The sequence below is a fragment of the Pan paniscus genome, chromosome 13 (genome assembly GCF_029289425.2).
Source record: "Pan paniscus chromosome 13, NHGRI_mPanPan1-v2.0_pri, whole genome shotgun sequence".
Classification (NCBI taxonomy): Eukaryota; Metazoa; Chordata; class Mammalia; order Primates; family Hominidae; genus Pan; species Pan paniscus.
Window position 1 is genome coordinate 22,210,589 of NC_073262.2, and position 26,548 is coordinate 22,237,136.

The window sequence follows — 26,548 nt, forward strand, 5'->3', positions numbered from 1 at the left end:
TGTGTCAGGTGACTTGGGCAGCTATCACCAACAACTGAGGATGAGGGTGACACGACAGAGAGGTGGGAGACAGCACTGAGACCCCTGGTGAATTGTTGAACAAGGGACCCTGCTCACTGGCCACTCTGCCTCTGGATTTCTTGTAACGTTCCTTATTGTTTAAGTCACTGACAGTGATCTCCAAAGGTACCCTGACTGATGCGTTCATTGTCCATCTCCACTGTCCTGGGCCTGCCCATGCTGTGACACCCCATTTCTGCACCAAGCTCACCTCACACTCAAGCACTACCTCTTCCTCCTCCCTGGGGCAGCTGTCCACAGGTCCTGCTTGGTTCCAGGTGGTCCCTCCCATACTTGTATCACTGGATATCCCTCCAGTACTTGTATCACTGGAGGCTCACAGGCCTGGCTGCCCTCCTGAGGGCCACACCTGTACCTTTTTCCTTTCTGGACAGGCCAGCCATGGACCCCTGGGTGGCCTGCATGAAATGTCTCAGCTTGTGCTAAATTCTGCCAATGGCCCTCAAACAGTTCTCCAGGGACCTCCAAGGCAAGGCCCTCCTTCCCACTAATGGCTTCTGCCTGATGCCTGTTAGGAGGATGGTAGCCATCAGGGACTATGCTAGACCAGACACCCTGGCCCTGTCTGGCCTCCCGAGGCTGAGGCTTGGGTCTTGGTGGCCCCAGCTGATCCCTCAGCTGTTGAGAGTGTGGTTAACACTTTCAGAGCCCCTGTGGGTCATAGCATGCACCCCTGGGCTAGAGCAGAGTCCAGTCTGGTTCTCAGGGTCAGCTGGGAGACCAGGTTCAGGTGTCCCATCCAAGGGGATAAGAAGTGGGCAGGGAACAAGGACTGGATGTGAGGCTGAGCCCAGCTGGAACCCAGAGGAGAGCAGGGCAGGCCTTGAGTACAGCAAGGAGCCTTAAGTGATGTTCAAGACAGCAAGGGCCCCAACCAGGGAGCCCTGTCACTGAACAGGCTGCAGAGTGGGAGATGGGGTGGCGGGAGTGGCGGGCAGCTGGGTGGTGGGGGTTTGGGTGCTGAGGGGCAGCCCTGGCTGGATGTGTCACACTGGCCTGGAACCCTGGCCTGTTCTCATTGGTTACTGGTTATGGAGTATGTAGGGGGCTGGCCTGGGAGGGTCTCAGGCTGGTGAACGAGTCTGAACTTCCCACACTACTCCTGGCACTGGGTTAGAGCCTGAAAGGGCCAGGTCAAAATGCCAGCATGGCCGTGAGGGATGGGACTTCTGCCATGCATGAGTGGCCAGTCATATTTCAGCTCTGCTGCCCAGGTCAAGAGGGGGCCGGTGTAGGGGGCCTTGGTGTGGAGAGAAGAAGGCAGGCAGCTACACGTCCAAGAGGGCAGGCCTATGACAGGGCTGGGAGGGGACAAGAGACATGATGGAACATGTGGTCCAAGATCCTGTCCCAGAGTGTTGCTGATGCTCTGCTGGAAGCACACGGCCCAGCTTCGAGGGCCCAGCACGGCCACACCACAGGGTACCGGGGCTCCAGAGCCAGGGGCGGAGCAGGGGTACAGGCAGAGGGACTGGGAGGGAGCGAGAGAGCTGCTGCGGTGGAGGAAGGTTTCAAAACCCACTTCCACCCTCCCTTCCCCGCAGTGACGCTGTTTAACAAACAGGACATCCTGAAAACAGAGAAGGTGGCTGGTGAGCTTTGGGTGTGACTGTCCACCCGTTTCCCCGTGGTAGTCAGGATCAACTACCCCAGCCCACGGGAAAACCCCCACCTCCCCCTTTGACAGACCATCATGGGGAAATAGCGTTGCCGCTGCAAAACAAGGACAGAGGCTCATGGCCAGCTTCCAGGGGATCCCCCAGGCTCCTCTGAGCACGTCCATGTCTCGTGCTGAGATTAAATGGAAGATGCCAACAGGACCAGCAAAGGGTTCAGGCCCCCGAATGAAGGTGTGAGTTATCCTGCTGTATTCAGTGACCTGACTCACCGAGGTGCTGCAGAGGACAAGGATCAGGAGTGGAGAGAGGCTGTCCTGTGCTATGTTGCAGAAATAAGGACAGTCACCTGTGTTTTTCCTTCCCTGCTAGGCCCTGAATAATTAGCCTTTGAAGTTGAAGACTGAAGGGATGTATACGTCTCTGCAGTGAATGCCTCAACTAGACACTGTCACGTGATCCATTATTATCCTGTCATAAATTTATTCTCCATTATTCAGCTAAAATTATCAAATTTCATTTATCATATTACCCCTGCACCAAAAATAGTCAAAACACAAAAGCATAAGACCCCCTGAGAATTAAAATGAACAAAAATCTATTCACCTCTTTTACTACCCCAACAATTCTAGGTCTACCCACAGTAATATTAATCATTCTATTTCCTGCCATGCTATTTCCAATTTCCAGTCATCTAATTAGTAATCGATTAATTTCCATTCAACAATGATAATTCAACTTGCACTAAAACAAATAATAATTACCCATGACATTAAAGGATGAACCTGATCCCTTATACTGATATCCCTAATTATCTTCATTGCCTCAACCAACCTCCTCCAGCTTCTACCCCATTCATTTATACCAACTACCCAATTATCAATAAATCTAGGTATAGCAGTCCCCTGTGAGCAGGTGCAGTAATTACAGGCTTCCACTTTAAAACTAAAATCTCCTTAGCTCACTTTTTACCACAAGGCATACCTATGCCACTTATCCCTATACTAGTACTCATTGAAACCATTAGCCTATCCATTCACCAATAGCATTAGCTGTGTGATTAACAGCCAACATTACAGCCGACCACCTGCTAATACATTTAATCAGGGGACCCACACTGGTACTATCAACTATTAGTCTTCCCATAGCTTCAATTGCTTTCATTATTCTAATACTACTAACCATTCTCGAATTCACCATAGCCCTTATTCAGGCTTATGTCTTGACACTACTAGTAAGCCTTTATATGACAACACATAATGACCTACCAAACACATGCCTACCGTATAGTCAAACCCAGCCCCTGACGACTGACAGGAGCTCTCTCAGCTCTCCTAATAACATCTGGCCTGGCCATGGATTTCACTTTAATTCTATCACTCTTTTAACCCTAGACCTACTAACCAACACACTAACGATACACCAGTGATGACATGACATTATCCAAGAAAGTACATTTCAAGGCCACCATACAACAGTTGTCCAAAAAGGCCTCCAATAGGGAATAATTCTATTTATTATCTCAGAAATATTCTTCTTTGCTGGTTTCTTCTGGGCATTCTACCACTCTACTCTAGCCCCGACTCCAGAATTAGCGGGACATTGACCTCCAACAGGCATTTTTCCCCTCAACTCCTTAGAAGTACCCCTCCTAAATACGTCTGTATTACTTGCATCAGGAGTTTCAATTACTTGGGCCCACCACAGCCTAATAGAAGGTAATCGAAAGCAAATAATTCAAGCATTCTCCATCACAGTCACTTTAGGTATTTACTTCACCCTCCTACAAATCTCAGAATATTTTGAGACCCCTTTTACTCTTCACCCTCCTACAAATCTCAGAACATTTCGAGACCCCTTTTACTATCTCTTATGGAATCTACAGCTCAACATTCTCTTTTTTTTTTTTTTTTTTTTTTTTGAGAGGGAGTCTCACTGTGTTGCCCAGGCTGGAGTGCAGCGACGCGATCTCAGCTCACTGCAAGCTCCGCCTCCTGGGTTCACACCATTCTCCTGCCTCAGCCTCCCGAGTAGCTGGGACTACAGGTGCCCGCCACCACACCTTGCTAATCTTTTTGTATTTTTAGTAGAGATGGGGTTTCACTGTGTTAGCCAGGATGGTCTTGATCTCCTGACCTCGTGATCCACCTGCCTCAGCCTCCCAAAGTGCTGGGGTTACAGGCGTGAGCCACGGTGCCCGGCCCAACATTCTTTATAGTCACAGGTTTTCACGGACTTCATGTTATTATCAGATCAACATTTCTCACTATCTGCCTCCTCCGCCCATTAAAATTCCACTTTACATCCAACCACCACTTTGGCTTTGAAGCCGCCGCCTGATATTGACACTTCATAGATGTAGTATGACTATTCTTATAGGTCTCTTTCTACTGATGAGGACCCTACTCTTTTAGTATAAATAGTACCATTGACTTCCAAACAATTAGTTTCCATAGTATCCGAAAGAGAGTAATTAACCTGACACTAGCCCTAGTAACCGACACCTTAATGGCCCTATTACTAATAATAATTACATTTTGGCTCCCACAACTTAACATTTATATAGAAAAATATAGCCTCTATGAATGCGGATTTGACCCAATAACCTCCACGCACCTCCCCTTTTCCATAAAATTTTTCCTAGTAGCCATGACATTTCTCCTCTTTGACTTAGAAATCGCTCTACTACTGCCCCTACCATGAGCCCATCAAACAACCTGACACTAACAATCAGCACAGCCCTTCTACTAGTTATCATTTTAATCCTAGGCTTAACTTATGAATGAACCCAAAAAGGATTAGACTGAGTTGAATTGGTAAGTAGTTTAAGTCAAAATAAATGATTTTGACGCATTAGATTATGATAGGCCATATTTGCCAAATGCCCTCTATTTATATCAATATTATATTGACATATACCATAGCACTACTGGGAGTATTAGTCTATCGATCCCACCTAATATCATCCCTATTATGCCTAGAAGCCATCATACTATCAATATTTATCATAATTACTCTTACAACTTTAAATATACATTTCATTCTAGCATCCATAACACCCATCATCCTCCTAGTATTTGCTGCCTGTGAAGCCGCAGTTCTTGCCTTACTAGTTTCAATCTCTAACACATATGGTCTAGATTACGTACAAAACCTACACTTACTTCAATACTAAAAATTATTATTCCAACAATTATACTGTTACCAATAACATGATTCTCTAAAAATTCTATAATCTGAATCAACATGACTACCCACAGTCTACTCATCAGCCTCATTACCCTATTGTTTGTTAACCAATTAAATGATAACTCACCCAACTTCTCATTAATCTTTTCTGACCCGCTGACATCCCCCCTTCTAATCTCAACAGCCTGACTACAAACTCCAGCAAGCCAATATCACCTGCCCAATGAATCACCCCCATGAAAAAAAGCTCTATATTTCTATATTGGTTTCCCTGCAGATTTTAATTATAGCATTCACAGCCACAGAACTAATTATATTTTATATCCTCTTTGAAGCTACACTAATTCCTACCCTGATTATCATCACCCGCTGAGGTAAGCAACCAGAGCGCCTCAATGCCAGCTCATATTTCCTATTTATACACTAGTAGGATCTGTCCCTCTACTTGTTACACTTGTCTACATTCAAAATACCTCAGTTTCACTAAATATGCTAGTAATGATATTTACCACCCAAGAACTATTAGCCTCCTGATCCAATAATCTTATATGACTAGCATGTATTATGGCTTTTATAGTGAAAATACCTCTATACGGACTTCACCTGTGACTCCCTAAAGCCCACGTAGAAGCCCCTATTGACGGCTCAATAGTACTTGCAGCAGTTCTCCTAAAGCTAGGCGGCTGTGGTGTAATATGGCTTACCCTTATCCTCAGCCCCCTAACAGAATATATAGCCTACCCATTCCTCATATTATCCCTATGAGGAATGGTTATGACAAGCTCTATTTGTCTATGACAAACCAATCTAAAATCACTTATTGCCTACTCCTGCATAAGCCATATAGCACTTGTTATCACAGCTATCCTCATCCAAAACCCTTGAAGCTTTACAGGTGCAGTCACCCTTATAATTGCCCACGGACTTACTTCATCCTTATTATTCTGCCTAGCAAATTTGAACTACGAGCAAATCCATACCCGAACCATATTACTTACCCGAGGCCTTCAAATACTGCTTCCACTAATAGCCTCTTGATGACTTCTAGCAAATCTCACTAACCTTGCCTTACCCCCTACCATTAATCTAGTAGGATAACTCTTTGTGACCATAGCTTCATTCTCCTGATCAAATATCACTATTATGCTTACAGGACTTAACATACTAATTACAGCCCTCTACTCCCTATATGTATTAATCATGATACAACAAGGGACACTCACATATTACATTGACAGTATTAAACCTTCCTTTACACGAGAAAATACATTAATATTTATACATGTCGCACCTATCCTTCTATTACCCTTAAAACCTAAAATTATTATGGAGTTTACATGCTGTAGCTATAGTATAACCAAAACCTTAGATTGTGGATCTAATAATAGAAGCCTGCAACTTATCTACCAAGAAAGTACGCAAGGACAGCTAACTTGTGCCCCCATGCCTAACAACATGGCTTTCTCAACTTTTAAAGAATTAGAGTTGTCTATTGGTCTTAGGAACCAAAAACATTGGTGCAACTCCAAATAAAAGTGACAAATATGTATTTTTCCACTACTATAATAGCCCTAAACCCCTTAATCCTACCAATTATTATCACCTTAGTCAACCCCTGCAAAAAAGGTTCATACCCAAACTACGTAAAAATATCTATCGTATGCGCCTTCACCGTTAGCCTCATCCCAACAGTGTTTATATGTACAGACCAAGAAGTCATTATCTCAAACTGACATTGAATGACAATCCAAACTCTTAAACTCTAAGCTTCAAACTACTTTTCCACAATATTTATCCCAGTAGCACTATTTGTTACCTGATCTGTTGTAGCATTATCAATATGATACATAAACTCAGACCCTAACAATCAATTTTTCAATTATTTACTTATTTTCCTCATCACAGTATTAATTCTGGTCACCACGAACAACCTCTTTCAACTCTTTTTTTTTTTTTCCAGACGGAGTCTCGCTCTGTCGCCCAGGCTGGAGTGCAGTGGCGCGATCTCGGCTCACTGCAAGCTCCGCCTCCCGGGTTCACGCCATTCTCCTGCCTCAGCCTCCCGAGTAGCTGGGACTACAGGTGCCCGCCACCACGCCAGGCTAATTTTTTTGTATTTTTAGTAGAGACGGGGTTTCACCGTGTTAGCCAGGATGGTCTCGATCTCCTGACCTCGTGATCCGCCCACCTCGGCCTCCCAAAGTGCTGGGATTACAGGCTTGAGCCACCGCGCCCAGCCCTTTCAACTCTTTATCAGATGAGAAGGCGTAGGAATCATGTCTTTCTAATTGGCTGATGATACGGCCGAGCAGATGCTAACAAAAGCAGGCCTCCAAGCAGTTCTGTACAACCGCATCGGCGATACTGGCTTTATTTTAGCTATAGCACGATTTCTCTTATCCTCCAACACATGAGACTTTCAACAAGCGTATATTCTAAACCCTATCCCCGACACCCTTCCATTAATTACTTAGCAGCAGCAGGAAAGTCAGCTAAATTCAACCTCCATCCCTGACTCCCATCCGCCATAGAAGGCCCAACCCCAGTCTCAGCCCTGCTCCACTCCAGCACTGTAGTTGTAGCAGTTTTCCTACTCATCCGTTTCTACTCTTTAATAGAAAATAACCTATTAATCCAAACCTTTACATTATGTCTAGGGGCTATTACCACCCTACTTACAGCAATCTGCCCTTCAGCGCCAGGGGAATGCCCGACAGCTACCTTCTCCCCCGTGACCGCCGGGCTCCGTATCCTGGGCGAGCCGCCCGGCTCGGGATAGCAGGAAACTGGGGAGGGCTCCGGCCTCGCCTCGTCAGCCCCGGAGCCTTCACCAATCCCGGGCCCGGAAAGACCACGCCCACTGCTGGCCCCGCCTAGCACCTGCGCAGGTGCAGTCTCCACCTCAAGCCAGCTGGGCCTTATGATAGTCAAAATTGGTATTAATCAGCCACACCTAGCATTCCTTCACATCTGCATCCACGCCTTTTAAAAAGCTATATTATTTATATGTTCAGGCTCCATTATCCATAACCTCAATGATGAACAAGATATCCGAAAAATAGGACTATTCAAGACTTGACCCTTCACTTCCTCTTCCCTTATTATTGGCAGCCTTGCACCTACAGATATGCCTTTCCTCACAGGCTTTTACTCTAAAGACCTTACCATCGAAACCGCAAATACATCACACACCAACGCCTGAGCCCTTTCTATTACTCTTATTGCCACCTTTTTAACAGCTGTCTATAGTACCCGAATTATTTTCCTCACTCTAATAGGACAACCTCACTTCATAACTCTATTATTAATGAAAATAATCCCTTCCTAATTAACTCAATTAAGCACCTAACAATCGGCAGTATCTTTGCTGGATTCCTCATGACCAACAGTATTATTCCTGCTTCATCCCCCCCAAACAACTATACCACTTCACCTAAAGCTCACAGCCCTAGGTGTAACCACCTTAGGCCTCTTACTAGCAATAGAGCTCAAGCTCATAACTAATAATCTTAAACTAAAGTACCCATTACAGATATTTAACTTCTCCAATATGCTAGGTTTTTATTCAGAAACAATTCATCGTTCAACCCCCCACTCAAGCCTATTCAGGGGTTAGGCTAAAGGTTAAAGCACAGATTTTAATTCATTAAACTTCTATTTTCTTTATCCTCTCTTTCCCCCATGATAATATAGGACAGCAGTTCTCAAATGCTTTGGTCACAAGACCCCCTCACACTCTTGAAATGACTGAGGACCTCAACGGGCTTTTGTTTATGAGCTACGTCAACATTTAGCATCTTAGAAGTTAAAGCCAATAACTCTGAAAAACATTTATTCATCCATTTTAAGACTATACATCCATGACATGTTAACTTAAAAAAATTTTTAAACCTATATTTTCCAAAACAATATATTTCATCAGTAGGAGTGGCATTGTTTTACATTTTTGCAGATCCTTAAAGCCTGGCTTAACAGAAGGCTGCTGCATCCTCATAGCTGCTTCCGCCTTCGGTCTGTTGCAGTATGGTATCCTGACTGAAGAAAACCACATGGGGTTGGGAAAGGAAGGACCTTGAGGACCCTCAGGGGTCGCTGGACCACACTGCCGAGGGCATGGTGTGGCAGCCGACTTTAACCCATACATTCTAGAACAGAGAGAGCCATGACCAAACCAGAGGGAGAGACACCTGCAGATATCCTGGGTTGCGGGCTGGAAGAAGTATTAACAGTTGATGAAGCAGCTTGGCATTGCCTCTCTTTTCTCCTAGGGAAGGGATAAACCACTGTCTTTTTGTGAGGCATGGTTGTGTTATGTCAGGTGGGAGCCTGATTTCTGAGGTGCGCGCATGGGAAGATGGGGGTGCGTCAGATAGCCAAGGAAAGTGGTGTAGTGGACTTTTGTCATCTGAACACCATTCCTTTTGGGAAAATCTTTTATCGAGTGAGTTCTGGCAGAGACCTGCCCCCTCCTCCTCGAGACAAAGGAGCCAGATGCTCTCTCCTCGCATGTTCTGGAAGCTACAGAATGAACACATACCTGAGGTTTGCCCAATCATATCCTCCCTCTTGGTACTTAACCTTAAGCTCATGGCAGACAGCTGAGGAAGTACTCGCAGCAGCAGGGGTGCGGCTGAAGGCTCCCTTTTTGTGGGTGTCATGCTGTCAGTGGTGGTGGCCGTGGCAAGTGCTGCATCTCCAGCAAATGGTCCCTGTGGTGCAGCCCTGCCTGGGTTTCCAGCCACGCAACTTCCCGGATCCCTGTGAACTTGCTGGGCTTCATCCCATCTTTCCTGCCCGGCTGAATGACCTGTATCCCAACAGCTTCCTTCACTGAGTCAGGGCCCTGGCAGGGCCAGGTGGGGATGGCCTCCCTCACCATCTGCTGCTTCTACCTACATGGCTGGGCTCCCTGCACCTGGGCTTCGCCTTTCCAAAGCGCCTTGCATAGCCCTCCGGAGAAGCTTTGGATTCCAGCACTTTCCTAAAACTGTCCTGTGTGGAGTACTCCGGCCTCACCACTGCTAACTGAGGGGCTGGAATGCAGGGTCTTTCTCATCTCACCTCAAATCCCCAACAGATCCCTTCTAATGGAAACAGCTTTTAAAAATTTCAGGATATTCGTAAAGCACACGGGAAACAAATCATGGATGATCTGCCACACATTTTGCGACTCCTTGAGAACCATTTTGTAATACTGAGGTCACAGAGTGACAGCCCCCTGTGTGGACTGTGCTTGTTCCTTGGCCATGCACTGCCTCACCCCACAGAGGTCAGGCATGGCCATGTGTTGTGGCCAACAGAAAGTGAGCAGGGGCTGTATTTGTGCTTGCAAGGTAGGGCTTGGCCTCCTGTGCTTCTGCCATGAGAAAGAACACGGCCCAAGGTAAGCTGCTACTTCAACCAGGGACCCAGAATACGGGACATGTTGTGGAGCAGACGTGATCAGACCCCCAGCCTGGAGCATAACCTAGAAGCCAACTTGTAGACTACCCAAGAATGGGAATCTAGTTGTAGACCACTGAGATTTCTGATGCTGTTTTGCAGCAAAAGCTGACTGATACATCACAGGAGAAATAGTTACAGAATCTGACACATGCCGAATGGTGGATAATCAGTGTTTCATGGCAGTTAGGTAAATCCCAGGCACTGAAGTGCTCGCAGCCTCGCAGACCGAACGACTTCCTACAACCTGTCACTTCTGTTTTTACCTAATGGTCCTGACAGCGGATGGCCTACCTGGTGAGAAAGCTTGTTTCCACACTAGATGCTGGCTTTCCAACACCAGATAGCTTGGGGGAAGAGGAGGTTAAGATGGGCTGGGGGGTTGTGGGGGACCCCTCAGGTTCGGGAGTTTGCACCAGGTGCCAACAAGCTCCTGGCCTGAAACTGTAGCCAGGAGGGGCCAGTGGTCCCACTGCAGCCTCCAAACCTGCCTCCCAATTCCTCCAGCACTGCCTGCCCATGCACCCCTAAATCTTACTGAAATGAAAATCCACGTCTTTGAGATGTTCTTTAGGGGTGGAGGGGAGGCACTGGGCTCCTGAAAACAAAGATGAGCTTAAAGTTCTAGGTCACCCTGAGGCTAGCAGCATCCTTCCCTGCATTTTGCAAAAGCTACACTGGGCTCTTTCCCTTTGTGGGTGCAGCTCACACTTCTCACCATACAGGACACTTTGCATGGGCAGGGCTGTTTGCTCTCCACTGCATCCCCACTGCCTGGCACCATGCTTGGCTCAGGGTAGGTCTTCAAGAAATATTGAGAATATGAATGAATCAATGAATCCTTATTTATAAAAAGTTACACCCACTGCTGCTCAGGGCTGCCGGCTGGTGTAAACTGCCAGTGTGAGAGAGACAGAGCGAGCTCCCTCAGACAGCGAGCTCAATCCCAGCCAACTAAGCCCAGCTGTACCTCCCTCAGGCATTCTGGCACTCAGGTTCCTAGAGCTGGCTTTTGTCGACAGCATGTGTACAGAGCATGTAATTTTAATGTTTTATATAGGGCAAAAATAGTGAATTTAGGGTTATATGTTTTTCTCCAAACCCAACAAGTTTGCCTCATGGCCAGGGCAAAGTGTGTGGAGCCCAGTTGAGATAATTTTTAGTAAGTTACTAATAAGAAAAGTGGACTCCATTCAGTCTTCTCTGCAGTAATAACACCTACACTCCTTTTTGTTTCGACCTCCTTTCGAAAGTATTTATTTGTTCTCAAACATTACTCTTGCAGGATCCAGCTTCTGCCCTGATTCCCTGGTGTACCACCAGCACCTAAAGAAACACTGTACTTGCCGGGTGCAGTGGTTCCCGCCTGTAATCCCAGCACTTTGGGAGGCCAAGGTGGGCAGATCACCTCAAGTCAGGAGTTTGAGACCAGCCTGACCAACATGGAGAAACCCTGTCTGTATTAAAAATACGAAATTAGCCAGGCGTGGTGGTGCATGCCTGTAATCCCAGCTACTCGGGAGGCTGAGGCAGGAGAATCGCTTGAACCGGGAGGCGGAGGCTGCGGCGAGCTGAGATCGAGATTGTGCCATTGCACTCCAGCCTGGGCAACAAGAGTGAAACTGTCTCAAAACAAAACAAAACAAACAAACAAACAAACAAAAAAACAAAAGAAAAGAAAAAAGAAACCCTGTTCTTATCTACAAAGAGAATTTGAACAGTTGTTTCCCTATTGCTGACAGATTAAAGTTTGGCCCTTAAAATGACACCTGCTTCTACTGACCACTTCCAGTTAAGGCCACTCTCTCCATCTTTCCAATGACAAGTAATGCTTCACACTACAGCCAACTAATAGTTTAAGATTCTTAGAAACGGACAAACCACTTGTTGCTTATTTCCACACAGTTACTACCTGTGTGGAAAAATTCAAGGTGCTAAATAACAGTGTCACTTTATGGCCTGGTACCACACTAGAGCCTGTCACAAGTTCCCAAGGGCAGTGGCCTCTTCCTCTACTAACGGGTACTACCAGAGACCTTGGTTACTAACACCTAAATATTAAGACCCATGGGATTTGCAGTCCCTACATTCATGTCTAGTACTTTGGTAAGATCCACACCAGGCACATACTGTTTTATGCAGTTTTCAAGGACATCTGCAATAGACACGTATCTTCACACCTAAGCTTTAAAAAATACTTTAACGTAATACATGGTAATGCAGACAACTAGAATTCAACATATTACACTGCTAAAATATTCATATAAATACTATATATGCATGGGTTCATTCCATTAGAAAAATTCACCTATCAGAATATTAAAGACCAGTATCAGCAAAGCCCAAGGAGAGAGTATTTTAACAGTAGGAACACTAAAAATATCAACTATGAGGTTTATAAACAAGTGGTGGGAAAGAGAACTTTTTACATTTGCTATTGTTATGACAGGCACAATCTGAAATACAATTGTAGATTAGCAGTGTATAAAAATACTTTTTAAACAATACTTTTGATAGGTACAGTAGCATTTAAACAAACAGCTGTGTGGTTATTCCTTTTGAGGACCTACTAAAACAATTCGACTTACTGCCCCCAGCTACACCTGAAAGTGCGAACCTGGAAAGCAAGTCTCTTACCCAGGTACACACCACACACACCCACATACTGAAACCACCTCCATCTATGGTGCATACTGATGAGGCGGTGATCTCAAACACGGCGTGAGACGAGTGTTTGAAGCCTGTTTCCATTTCCAGGTTTGGGATGAATGAACAAGAGGCAAAGGCAAAGTGGAGTCTGTGTGTGCCTGGGTCCTCTCTAGGAGTTTAATCTGGCATATCAATATTTAACTTGGGAGGCGGGGGAACGTATTTCCCAGGGCTCTGGGTTATAACTACTCTGGCCTTCTTTCCAAATATTGGAGCAATTTTCGGAGCTTCTGGAACTGATGTTTCTTCAGCATCTTCACTATCTTCGTGATGGAGATCATATGAAATGTTCCCATATTCTCTTAAAAATGGGAAAATTTCAAGCAGAAACTGACAGAAGTCTCTGCGAATGCCAAACCACCAATGATTGCCCCCCTTTCGCCTAAATGTTGTGGCCATTAAAGTTAGTAAGGAAAGCCAAAGGGGGACAAATATGGAGACGTAGGAGAATGTATTGTGGCCATCCAATCTGTGAACCAGCAGGACCTCAAAAGTGAGCAGAGGCACGACAATCGTTATCCAACTGATAGCCATGGTCACGTGTGTTCTCCGCTGCTCGGCAACCACATCCAGGGACCGCAGGAACAGGAGGGACCAGACGATGTAATAGAGGACGACCAGGCAAAGGAACGACATGAGGATCCACAGGGGCACAAACACCACCAGCCACGGCCAGTGAATAATCCTGTCCAGCTTTAGGGCGATGAAGATGAACTGCAGGATGTTGACCGAGCACAGGATCTCCAGCTCCAGCGACCTATCGTGTCGAAAGCCCCAAACGCAGGCAGCCACGGACACGGGGGACACGAAGAAGAGAGGCATGAAGACCAGCAGCCAGAAGTGGGTGCCCCTCTCCACCCTGTCGCAGACCAGGACTTCGAACATGAGCAGCAGCAGGTGGATGCCCACAGCGATCAGCATGGCTTTGAACTCCACACAGGCCTCTCCCTCGGTGCGGTAGCGAGGGTTGCGGGCCCAAACGCCCGCGCCCACGGAGGCGCCTGCGACGACTAGAAGCTTCCACAGCCATATGGGGGCAAAGACGGCCCAGTAGCTCCATTGGATGATGCCGTCCAGGCGGAGGGGCAGCAGCACCGAGAAGAGCAGCAGGCAGGTATAGATGAGAAACTTACTGGGGTTGAAGTCCTGGAACAGGCCCCTGGGGTTCATGGCGGAGGCCGCCGCTTGCCTGCCCGGGCCTGCTCCCTTGCGACGCTCGCCGCTCGCGTCTCCGCGGCTTCCCCGGCCGCCGCCTCCCGGGCCCCGCCCAAGCCGGCTCCGCGTGGACGAATGCCGGGGTGACCAGGAGGAGGTTCGGAGCGGCGGAGCGGCGAAGCGGTGAGGCCGGAACACGTGCACGCGCGGTCACGTGGCCCGGCCGGAAGCGCGCTGGGGTGTGGCGTGCGCGGGCACGGGCGGCGCGGCGGTTACAAACTGGGCGCTGCCTCGGTCCCGCCGCCGCCCGCGTTCATTCCGTTCCCATCAAGAAGGCACCTAATGCTTGTGGGGTCCGAAGGGGCCTGGCGCGCTGCTGACTCCCCAAGCGGCCCGCGACCTTGGGCGGACGCTTCCAGGCGACTCCGGGAACATGGAGGCGGGAGTGAGCTCACATCCTCCCTGCCGGCCGGGGCGGGCCCTGCGGGGGCGGGGCCGGGTGGAGAGGGCGGGGCCTGGGCGTTGGCACCCTACCCATCTCTGCCGGGATCCTCCCCTCCCCGCGCTCGCCGCGGCTTCCCGGGAACCCGCCCGGGGCTAGAGCGCCCGCGGTGAGGCTCCAGCACCCCGCGCGCGCGAGCAGAGGCGGAGGCCGGGCTAGTGCGGGAGTTTGCGAGCGAGGGAGCGGGTGCCGGTAACTGAACGGATGCAAGGCGATGTGCATGAGCGCAGACCTGTGGGGGTCGGCGCAGGGGCGGCGGCGGGTGTATCCCTGGCTCAAAGGAAAAGGCCCGCGCGTAGACTCAGTGCACGAGGTGGTGGGGGCCTTACCTGGGATGAAGACTCGCGGGGCAGAACTCCGCCTGGTGGAGCAACGGACGTTTCTCAGGCTGCCTGTGAAGTGGCTGTGCAGAGATCCCAGGCGGCAGCGGCGCTCTTGTACCTGTCCCTCTCACTCCAGAGTGGAAGGTGCTGGTGAGGGTGTTAGACCCCACTCGGCCCCTGGACAGCGTCCCGCGGAGCAGGGGAGGAAACTGGATCCAGACCAGGGTTGGGGGTTGCTTTCTGCCCCAGGTCACCCGGCAGGTTAACGGAGAATCGCGTCGCAGATACAGGGCTCCTACCTTCAAGTGCCTAGTCCTCATTTTGACTTATTTGGCCCGGTCTCTGTGTTATTCTCGCAAAACCATGTTTTCCTTTTCCTTTGGAAAAGGGTACTGGACCAGAGGTCAAGAAATTTGGGTTCTTGTTCAGGCCGTGCCACCCGTCAGCTGAGAAACCTAGGCAAATTCACCTCTTTCTCTCTGGGCCTCAGTTTCCTGGTCTATGAAGTTGGGGGACAGACCTGGGTGGTGTCTAAGGGCAAGGCTGCAGCGGGTCTGTGATTTGGAGCACCCCTTTCGCCCTCTGGCCAGCTGGGCAGACCCTGGAGGATTTCTGTCTTCCCCGCTGTCCCACTGCTCAGCAGAGCCCTGGCTGCCCTCACCAGTCTCTCCTAGTCCTCTTTTCCTGAAGTGGGTGTGGGATGTTGTCACGCAGGTCCTGGGCTCTGAAGTGGGACAGGCCATCAGAGGAACGCATCGCCTGTCAGGTCCTCCGCGGAGTGGCCCTCCCGCACCCTCACAGCACTGCCCCAGGCGGGCATAAGCAGGGTGTCCAGTTGTGGGGCGGACAGTCCCAGCCCCCGAGGCCTCATCTCCCTCCATTCCTCCCCTAAACAGAGTTGCTCCAATCTGTCTGTTTTACACATTGGTTTTTTTTGTACTCTTTTCTCCCAAGAAGGATTTGTCAACTAAAAATTTGTAAAAGTGGAAAACCCCCTCACCAATCCAACCTCTTCATCTGTGAAATGGGCTTGGAAAAGCACACAGGATTGTTTTGAGGATTAGATGAATCAATACATGGAACTTTGCACTTTGCATTTAGAGACCTGCAAGTAATTGATTTGACCCCACTAGGAAAGCAGAGCCCGTGGAGGGGAGGCGCTGCCAGGAGCGCCCCCACCCTCCGGGAGCTGGTGGCAGAGTCAGGTCCTCTGGACCCTGCGAAAACAGTCAGAAGTCCTTCCCAATCACCTATGTAGTCAGATGAACTCAGGGCCTCTGCTGCCATCTTTGTGGCAAAGACAGAGCTCGGAGCTTATTTTCCCACTTTGAGCTCCTCATTCAGAACAAGTGCACCCTCTCCATCCAAGAAGCAGGTATCAAGGTGTCCTGTCACAGTGCAACAGTGGCTCTGCTGCACAGCTCCTGAGGGAGGGCAGACCCAGCTTCCAGGCTTGTTCCACAGGGTGAGGGATGCTGTCTGCCATCTGTCCCCAGCTGGCTTCCTTTGGCCTGCAGGCCTTGACCCCTCCCCCATCATGCCCTGGGCATCAGACACCCCTCCTTCACTGTTTTCCCTGATGCGGCCAGTCTCTCAGACACCCGCCTTTGTCTTTTATTTACCTGTAAAGCTAACATGGATTGTTTGCTATGTGCCAGGTGCTGGCGGCACAGCAGTCCCCAAGGCTGGTACACAAACCAAAGTGTGAATTCATTCACTTACAGATGGTGTGTGTGGATGTGGTGCTCCAGGCCACCGGCACGGGCTGCTATCCCCCAGTCAGGGTGTGCGGGGGCACATGGCCCCAGAGGGCAGGGGCTGACATGGTTTGAAGGTCACTGTCCTAACGGATGGGGAAGTCCTGGGATGTGTCCTAACCCCAGCCTCTCTCCCCTGCTTGGCATCCTCGGTCCCAACTTTCCTGTCTGAACTGTGAGGCTCTCCTGAGCTGATCCCGGCACACCTGGTGGCCAGGTCTCTTATGGTCCATGTACCAGCCCAGCCAGTCTGCTGCTTCCCCCTGAGTGTGGCCCACCCCGACATGGCCTCTGTCTCCTTCCTGGGCACCAAGACCCAGGACAGGGCTTCAAGCCCTGAGAAACCTCGACCCCTGGTGGACCAGTGACCCTTCTCTCACCTCCCACAGCATCTGGGTGCCAGAGGTGGGGTAGGGGCGGGCGGGGACCTTGTTCCTATCCTGGGACTCATTTCCCTGGGTGTTGTCTGTTTGGCCTTCTGTCCTTTCATGAGATTTGAGCTCCAGACACCCAGCTAGCACTTATATCGTAGCAAATGTTTGAGAGACGTTGGCTGAATGAGTGAAGGAATGCATTTAACACTACTCATGACTGCGATGCTCCTGTCCCAGAGGAGATGCTCCTGTGGCCAGCGTGGCACCGATAGTGGGACCTGTGTCCTTTCATCGCCAGCATCCTAGGCCCTGTTCCCTCCACTCTCCAGCCCAGGTGATCTTTCTTCCTCGGTAACCAATTGCCACAGGTGTATCAGTTTAAAGCAGCAGTCAGTTACTGTCCGCCATGAACTGAGAGTCAGAAGTCAGCGTCATATGCCCAGCCAGTGCTCCACTTGAGTCACAAGGCCAAGATCTGGGTCTGGGCACTCCGGCAGCGAACCTGCATTCGAGTTCTGTGTTGGCAGGATGCAGTTCCATCGAGTTGTGGGACTGAGGTTCCTGTTGCCTTGCCAGCCATGGGCCTCGGGGTTCATTCTCAGCCCCTTGTATTTCCTGACTTGTGGCCTCCTTCAAAGCCACCCATGGTGGGTTGAGTCCTTATGTCTGGAGTCTCTCTTCTGCCTTCCTTGTTTTAAGGGCTCCTGTGATTACTTTGGGTTACTCAGCTAACCCAGGATCACCTCTCTATTTTAAGGTCAGCCTGTTAGTAACCCCAATTCCATCTGCAAATTCCTTAGAATTCTGCTCCGTACCAGCGGTCAGGCCCAGCTCGGCTCTTCCTGCCCCACAACGGCCACTGCTTAGCAAGAGCTGAGCTGGGTCTCCAGGGAGAGCGAACTCTTGCCTGGCACCCTCCACAGCAGACCAGGGTGACAGTGACACCTGGGCATGGTCCCAGTCAGAGCAGCTGGAAGCTGGTGGGAGTTAAGTTTTCCCTGTAGCCCTCTGGCTGCAGGACATGGGATGCCCTTGCTGAACGTCCTCTGAGGGGCTGGCTTGGGACAGGGGGATGACCTGCGCAGAAAGCCCAGGGAAATTTTCCCTTTTGGCCGGATTTGTGGATTTGCTCATATCAACTTCTTCACAAGGAATCCACAGCCCACCTGGCTCTTGTGCCAGCCTCATTGCCCACCATTACCCCTTGGCCCCAGTCTCTAAATGAAGAGCACGCTGTCACCTCTACAATAGCCTCCTCCCATCTCCCTGCCCCCCCACTGCCAGCACACACATACCAGTGCGGTAGTATGCCCGTGGGCATGGACTTGAGTCACCCCAGCCCAGGTGCGAGTCCAGACTCTGTGAACTTGACAGATGACTTAGTTTCCAGCCCCGATCTGTGAAATGGAGATAACCTCCCAAAACTGTGACAGCAAAAGGAAACAATGTAGGAAACCTACAATGCCTCCATTATTTCCCCCCAGTGGTGGCTGTTAACTGCCTCTCAGCAGCAGATTGTGTGTCCCCTCCCTCGGGTCCCACAGGGTATCATCCTGTTTGCTCATCTGACTCTCTGGACTCCCTGTGACTTTCTCAAGGACAGGGACCCATCTCTTATCTCTGTTAGCAGTTTCCAGCACAGGCTCATACATGGTAAGTGAATCTGGAAAGTGCATGCGGGCAGGAAGACAGGAGCTGATGTGACATCTCCTGTGGGCTGAGCAGCAGAGCACGGGAACCTTCCTGAGACAAAGCAGCTTGTCTGAAGCTCACAGGTCCCAGTGTTACAGGGAGGTGCTGACAGTTCCCAGTGTTACAGGGAGGTGCTGACAGTTCCCAGTGTTACAGGGAGGTGCTGCTGGGCTCGCATGAGGACCTCTTGGAGCGTGACAGCCCCTCACGCTCGCACGTGGCTTAATATTTCAAAGCACGATATCATCTGGAGCTGACTTCAGAGACAGAGGTGGCAAAGCACTAACCTCATTTGACAGATGGGGAAACAGGCCCAAGACCCACAACCATGGTTCTCTGCTAACTCTGCAGCTGCATACTTTCCACAGGGCCCTGCTGTTGGCCAGGTGGGCGTCCCTGCCCTGTTTATCAGCTCAGTCCAGTGAGAATGGCTCCCTGAAGAGCCAGACTCTGGCGGGGACCCCTTGAGACTTAGGCTCCTGTTTTAGCAGCTTTTTCCTTCCTTAACCCGTGTATTCATTTAACAAATACATATCAAGCATCTTCCCTGTGCCCCAGGTCCTTGTCCTGGATACACATGTAGCAATGAACTCTTCAGGTGGCTTCTCCTGTGCTGGTCCCTTGTCAGTTCAGGTGTCACCTCCTTCAGGGTCACCTCCTTGACTACCCCACCCAAAGTCATTCTCTCACTTGCGTCTCCTTATTTCTCCTTTTTTTATATGGTCACTTTAGAAAAAGCTGGAAAACGCAGACTCGTTTAAAGAAAGAAAATGCTGTAGTCTTAGCACCTACAGAAGATCACTGTGAACATTTTACTGTGTTTTTCCTTCCAGTCGGTCTACTCGGCAAAGAGATGTCATCCTGCACATACCCATTTGATTCTGCTTTTTTACTTACGGTTAATTCTAAAACTCACTTCACATTTTAACGTCTCTGGATCTTGCACTGTACAGTGGCTGATGTTTTACAGGCACTGTCAGCTGGTGTTAACATTCAGTTCTTTCTAGAGGTGGTTGTATTTGTTTCTGCCAGTCACCTGGGGACACTGCCAACTTGACATAACCTTAAACTTAAATTCAGTTACAGCATTTGCTTGAGGTGTTTCCAGACCATATGTTTGTGCAAATTCAGACTCAAACCAGCATGAGTACTGGCTTGTGCACGTCCTCAGGGGCAGTTTTGTTCCCTCCCTGCATCCGGGTCCATGGCTGGGACACTGGCTCTTTCTGCCTGACGAGGGTGTTTATCATTCTCCTCCCACCAAAGAAATAGCCCTTTAGGATCCCAGCTTTACTTAGACGTCCCTTATTAAATAACCATTCTGGGTATTTTTTTCTTCCTTAAAGGTACGTGAAATGGTGGTGTGTTCTCTAATCAACAGTGTCTTAAATGTGATGAAATGCCATAGATAGAAACACTTCTCAGATTTCCACAAACATGTGAGCATGTTTTCAATGGCCCCACAATATTACATTAAGGGTAGTGCAATACTTTACTCACCCATTGCCTTGTGTATTTGAGTTAGTTTCATTCTTTTATGAAATGAAGGGACTGCGCTCTATCTCACGGCTTCTTTGCATCCAGATTGTTTTTAAGGGTAGATTCTCAGACACAGACACGCCATGGTGAAGGAATGAATACAGTAGTCCCCCTTATCTGAGGTTTATCTTTCCAAGTTTTCATTTACCTGCAGTACACCGAGGTTTGAAAATATTAAATGGAAAATTCCAGAAATAACTCCTAAATTTTAAATGGCACTCTGTTCTGAGTAGCGTGACAAAATCTTGCTCCATCTAGCCTGGGACGTGACCCCTCTCTTTGTCCAGCATCTTCACACCGGGCGTGCTCCCTGGGCGATCACATCAGCTGCCGCCAGATCGCTGTCCCTCTGTTCAGGTCACCCATGTCTGACTTAATAATGGCTCCAAAGCACAAGAGTACTGTGCCTAATTTACAAATTAAACTCTATCGTAGGTGTGTATGCACAGGGAAATACATAGTGTGTATAGGGGTTTGGTACTATCTGCGGCTTTGGGCATCTACTGGGGGTCTTGGAACATATCCCCTATGGATAAGGGGGGACAACTTCATTCTAAAGACCCTTGACACATAAAGCCTAGTGTGTCTTTTTTTCTTTTTCTTTTTTTTTTTTTTTTTTTAGATGGAGTCACTCTGTCACCCAGGCTGGAGTGCAGTGGACTGATCTCGGCTCACTGCAACTTCCACTTCCTGAGTTCAAGCAATTCTCCTGCCTCAGCCTCCTGAGTAGCTGGGTGGTACAGGTGCACCACTATGCCTAGCTAATTTTTGTATTTTTAGTAGAGATGGGGTTTCACCATCTTAGCCAGGTTGGTCTCAAACTCCTGACCTCAGGTCATCTGTCAGCCTTGGCCTCCCAAAGTGCTGGGATTCCAGGCGTGAGCCACTGTGCCCAGCCTTTTATTCTGTTTTCTGTGTTATCTTTGAGGAAATGGAGTCAGTGCCACCCCGAGTTGGGTTGTGAATCTGCTTGTATTGATAGCAGCTGGCAGAGCTTATTTAGAAAACTCCACAGGGTTGAAGAATTAAAGAGGCTGAAATCAAAGGTAGACTCAAGTATAGGGCTGTATAATATTAAAAGTCAATTAAAAACAGGGCTAGTGTTGACATGTTTGTGAGTGTGCAAATGCAGAGGTCAGGGTTTTCTGCGTCAGATCACAGCCTTCAAATGTTATGAACAACACAGTGAGCATTGGGATCATTTAATTTGAGGCATTCACATATAATTAAATATAATTAATTCAAACTAGTATTTTGTGGAGGTGAGTGGGAAGCTTCCTGAATTATGGAATTAGGCAATCCAGGTATCAATTGTACTTAAGTTGACATTACTAAAATATTTTCAAAAGTTTTCATGTACAATTTAAGTTTTTTCCCCAGTCTCATTTGCACTCTTAATTTACTCAGCAAAACATTTTTTTCTTGGACAAAGGTCATTCCCAGCCCGGCTCTCACCTGGCTTTGTCATAAATTCCAAGAGAGTGTGATGTGGACAAATGATGTGCTTTCTGCGTCAGAAACAGACGTTTGTAAAATTGTAATCCTAATTTCACTCTGGGTTGCCTTTCATTCTTCCATTGCCTGGTGCAAAGCAGCAAAAAAGTAAAATAAAATAAATGCCTCTGCACGCCACCGAGAGCCAGGCCCTGGAGTTACCCCATGAACAGTGTGGGGCTCCTGACTTGAAGGGGCATCTAGCAGTACAGCAGGCAGCACGGCCTGATGACTCAGGGGCCACAGGAGCATGGCCCTCCCCTGTCAAAGCTGACTTCTCGTTTCTCAGGACAAAACCCATACGCTTTACCGTGCCCTTCAAGGCCCTGGCTGACCGGCCGTGGCCCATCTCCCTGGCCTCACCTCACTGCCCACGGGGCTCCTGTGGCCGCCTCAGCTTCTTTCTGCTCCTCAGACTCCCAGACTGGAGCCGTTGCTGCCTCAGGGTGTTGCTTTATGTGTTTTCACAGATGCCTTTAGGGGAGATAGACCTAAAAGAGTCTGAGCAACATGCGCAACCTCCAAGCAGTTCACTCATCACTCAGCTACTATGGCCAGACTGCCTGCTAGTGCCCTGCTAGTGCCTGGGGAAGGAAGCAATGCCCTGTGGCCCTTGTTCCCAAGGACCGAGCACTTTTCCACGCAGTTAAGGTGCACAAACACGAAACACCGAATAACGCTGAAAGAGCCAAAGAGAGGACCAGAGGTCACTGGGCTGAATATGATGAAAAGTCAACTAAAAACCAGAAAAAACAAACAAACAAACATTGGAAATAAGCTATAGGGCAGCGATCAGGGGAGAAGCTTGTGCTCTCAGCTGCAACAGAACCCCGAGGAGACCACTGTCAAGAGGGTACCCTGGTGTAGTTAATCATGGGCCAAAGAAGAGACCATCTGGGTTCAAACTTGGTCTCGTCATTTCTGCAGCTGTGTGTCCTTGACCAAATGGCTCAGCCTCTCTGAGTCTAGGTTTTCTTATCTGTACAATGGGGATAATAATATCTACTTCACAGGATAGAGGTGGGATAATAGAGATACAGGCCTGGCACACTCAGTAGATGCCCGCATGGGCACGTACTTCCCTCCCACGCCCCACCCTGTGCTGCTGTAGAGGAGAGTGCCCAGGAAGATCTGTGCTCGAGTCAGCTGGGCATAACTAAGGACACCTTAAATTGTGTAACCAGGTGACAGGCACCTCATTCATTCTCCACCCTGGGGCTGGTTCTGCTTTATAAATTAAGGGGGCCAGGGTGGCCCAGAGGTCCCCAGATGCAGGTCCAAATGCAGCATTGCTGGCTACATACAGGCAGATTCTGGGGCCTCACCCCGAGAATCTTGGTGATTCAGACTCACCAAGTCAGAATCCTTGCGGGTGAGGCTCGGAAACCATTTTTGTAAGTCTTCCCAGGTGATTCCAAATACAGCCAGGTCTTCGCACCCACACAGCCAGACGGCCCCTGAAAAGCTTTCTCAGCCTTGGCAGTCTGTTTCTGGCCGCATCAAATGTGCTGAGCAGTGTGGGTTTGGTTCAGTGTTCATCCCCCACTTTCATCAGAGACAGGGGGCTTCTCTTGGTCCTCACTCATGGGAGGAAGCCGCAAGCGGAGACAACTAAGTGGAGAAATAAATCTCTAGCAGCTGCCTGCTGCCCTGCTCTGGAGGTTGTCTGCGAGGAGGAGAAACAGCTAACTTCCAAGAACTGGGGTGCTTTCTCCCCACCTATCAGCTGAATCGAAACTGAAAATATGCCTCCGAGGCTGGAGATCCGTGACAGGATTGAAACCTTGACAAACCAACCCTTCTCATGTGGCTGCTTTCCACCTAAGAAAGAAAATGAAACTCCTCGGAGTTCCTGCTGGTTTTAGATTTTTCTCTGGTACAAACAAAAATTATTTACTGTCACTGAGGTTCTTTCCAGATTACGCCAAACAGCCATAACTTTCCCAGCTTTATCTGGGGGGTATTTGGTGTGGTGAATTGCTGTTCACATAGTGAATTCCTATTGCATATCCAGCGTTACTAGATTTCCCCCGTGAAGACAGGTCATCTCTTGAGCTCTGAGTGCTCTTACAGAGCAGGGGGGTTGAAGAAAGAGGTTCTCCCTGATGGTTTCTGAGTGGGTGCTTTAAAAAGCTCAGTAAGAGCCTGGCACAGTGGCTCATGCCTATAATCCCAGCACTTTGGGAGGCCGAGGTGGGTGGATCACCTGAGGTCAGGAGTTCGAGACCAGCCTGGCCAACATGGTGAAACCCCGTCTCTACCAAAAATACAAAAATTAGTTGAGCATGGTGGTGCATGCCTGTAATGCCAGCTACTCAGGAGGCTGAGGCTGGAGAATCACTTGAACCTGGGAGGCAGAGGTTGTAGTGAGCCAAAATTGTGCCATTGTACTCCAGCATGAGCAACAAGAGCGAAACGCCATCTAAACAAAACAAAACAAAACACCTCAGTAAGAGTGGAAGTGGTTTACGACTATTGATGCCACAACAACAGATACATCAGCAAAAGGAAACTTCAGGAACAATATGGTCGGGATGGAGGTGTTGGACGTTGTTTTTTCTTTTAATTAACAAAAAAACAGGAACACATTTAGTAGTAAACAGAGGGCCCAGTTTTCTCTTTTTGGTCTGAAAGGGGCTTCAAAAAATTGTTTTCAGTGTTAAATAGAATAACAATGGCAATGAAGATAGTGAGAAGCGCTACCATCTGTTTAGCATGATGTCCGCGTGGGGACTGGGGGAGAGATTTGCTCCCATTACGGGGGAGACTGAGGCTCAGAAGGGTCAAGTGCCTGGCATAGGCACCTTGTCCTGTTAGAGGAGGGCACAGCTGCCTGCCGCCCCTCCGTCCCCATCTCTGCCTCTCTAATCTTCCTTGAGGAAGATTCCATCAGAGGTTTTAGTTACATATTCCTACACCATGCCTGGAACATAGTAGGTACTCAATAAATCCAACTTTTCCTGAGTTAGTGGTGAGGAAAAGCTGGACTCAGGATCAGGCTGCCTGTGAAGTCTGGCCTGTAGCTTGCCAGCTGTCCCAGCCTCAGGGTCCTCACACCCAGATGTGTGTGTAGTAACAGAGCACTTCTTGCCTGCAACAGTGCCTGGTTCCCAGTGTATGCCAGTTGACTGATCCGTATTATTATTTTATCTTAAGAGGACTTCCAGCCTCCAGAACTGTTGATAAATAAATGTTTGCTGTTTAAGCTACCAGTGTGTGATACTTTGTTATGGCAGCTTGAACAGACCAGGATATTTAGAAAATAATTATTTAAAAAGGACTTTTTTTTTTTTTTTTGAGTTGGAGTCTCGCTCTGTCGCCCAGGCTGGAGTGCAGTGGTGCAATCTCGGCTCACTGCACGCTCCACCTCCTGGGTTCACGCCATTCTCCTGCCTCAGCCTCCCGAGTAGCTGGGACTACAGGTGCATGCCACCACGCCCGGCTAATTTTGTTTTTGTATTTTTAGTAGAGATGGGGTTTCACTGTGTTAGCCAGGATGGTCTCGATCTCCTGACCTCATGATCTGCCCGCCTCGGCCTCCCAAAGTGCTGGGATTACAGGCGTGAGCCACTGCGCCTGGCCTAAAAAGAACTTCTAAGCAGACATTTGATAGAGCACTGACATGGGTGGACATTCATTCTGACCCATCTCTGTGCTGCGGTGGAGGCAGGCTGCTCTGGGAATGGCCGTGTGCAGGATTGCTGATGCCCGGGGTGGGGTGCCCTCCTGTTTAGAGAGGGATGCTGTTACAGCAGTCAGGCTGTCTTTGATCTTTACTCATTGGTCTGCAGACTCCCCGTGAACCCTGGCAATGCTTCGCCATCTTATCTGCCCCCTTTCTTTCTTGGATTAAAAAGAGGCCCTAGGCAATACCATTCAGGACATAGGCATGGGCAAAGACTTCATGACTAAAACACCAAAAGCAATGGCCACAAAAGCCAAAATTGACAAATGGGATCTAATTAAATTAAAGAGCTTCTGCACAGCAAAAGAAACTATCATCAGAGTGAACAGACAACCTACAGAATGGGAGAAAATTTTTGCAATCTATCCATCTGACAAAGGGCTAATATCCAGAATCTATAAGGAACTTTAACAAGTTTATAAGAAAAAAGCAACCCCACTCAAAAAATGGGCAAAAGATATGAATGGACACTTCTAAAAAGAAGACATTTTTGCAGCCAACAAACATATGAAAAAAAGCTCATCATTTGAGAAATGGTCATTAGAGAAAATGCAAATCAAAACCATAATGAGATACCATCTCATGCTAGTTAGAATGGTGATCATTAAAAAGTCAGGAAACAACAGATGCTGGAGAGGATGTGGAAAAATAGGAATGCTTTTACACTGTTGGTGGGAGTGTAAACTAGTTCAACCATTGTGAAAGACAGTGTGGCGATTCCTCAAGGATCTAGAACAAGAAATACCATTTGACCCAGCAATGCCATTACTGGGTATATAACAAAAGGATTATAAATTATTCTACTATAAAGACACATGCACACGTATGTTTATTGCAACACTGTTCACAATAACAAAGACTTGGAACCAACCCAAATGCCCATCGATGATAGACTGGATAAAGAAAACATGGTACATATACACCATGGAATACTATACAGCCATCAAAAAGGATGACTACATGTCCTTTGCAGGGACATGGATGAAGCTG

The 26,548-nt window shown here is 48.5% G+C and overlaps 1 protein-coding gene, 1 long non-coding RNA gene and 1 pseudogene across 2 annotated transcripts; 1 reads left to right on the forward strand and 2 right to left on the reverse strand.

Annotated features, from left to right (window-relative positions):
* The first annotated feature begins 1,882 nt into the window (after positions 1-1,882).
* LOC112439092 (NADH-ubiquinone oxidoreductase chain 5-like) lies at positions 1,883-8,502 on the forward strand (annotated as a pseudogene).
* A 199-nt stretch (positions 8,503-8,701) lies between these two features.
* Positions 8,702-14,767, reverse strand: TMEM185B (transmembrane protein 185B). The gene has a single exon (XM_063595122.1). The coding sequence runs from the start codon at positions 14,205-14,207 to the stop codon at positions 13,155-13,157; it is 1,053 nt and encodes a 350-aa protein (XP_063451192.1). The 5' UTR covers positions 14,208-14,767; the 3' UTR covers positions 8,702-13,154.
* Positions 14,768-20,533: 5,766 nt separating this feature from the next.
* On the reverse strand, positions 20,534-23,654 carry LOC134728688 (uncharacterized). The gene is made up of 3 exons (XR_010109334.1): positions 23,227-23,654; positions 22,237-22,364; positions 20,534-21,960 (listed from the first exon to the last, which is right to left on the reverse strand). It is a non-coding gene; the product is annotated as an uncharacterized LOC134728688 (long non-coding RNA).
* Positions 23,655-26,548: the final 2,894 nt, after the last annotated feature.

Excerpts from the sequence above, each read along its gene's own strand:
- TMEM185B (XM_063595122.1), bottom strand. The coding sequence starts at position 14,207 with ATGAACCCCAGGGGCCTGTTCCAGGACTTCAACCCCAGTAAGTTTCTC.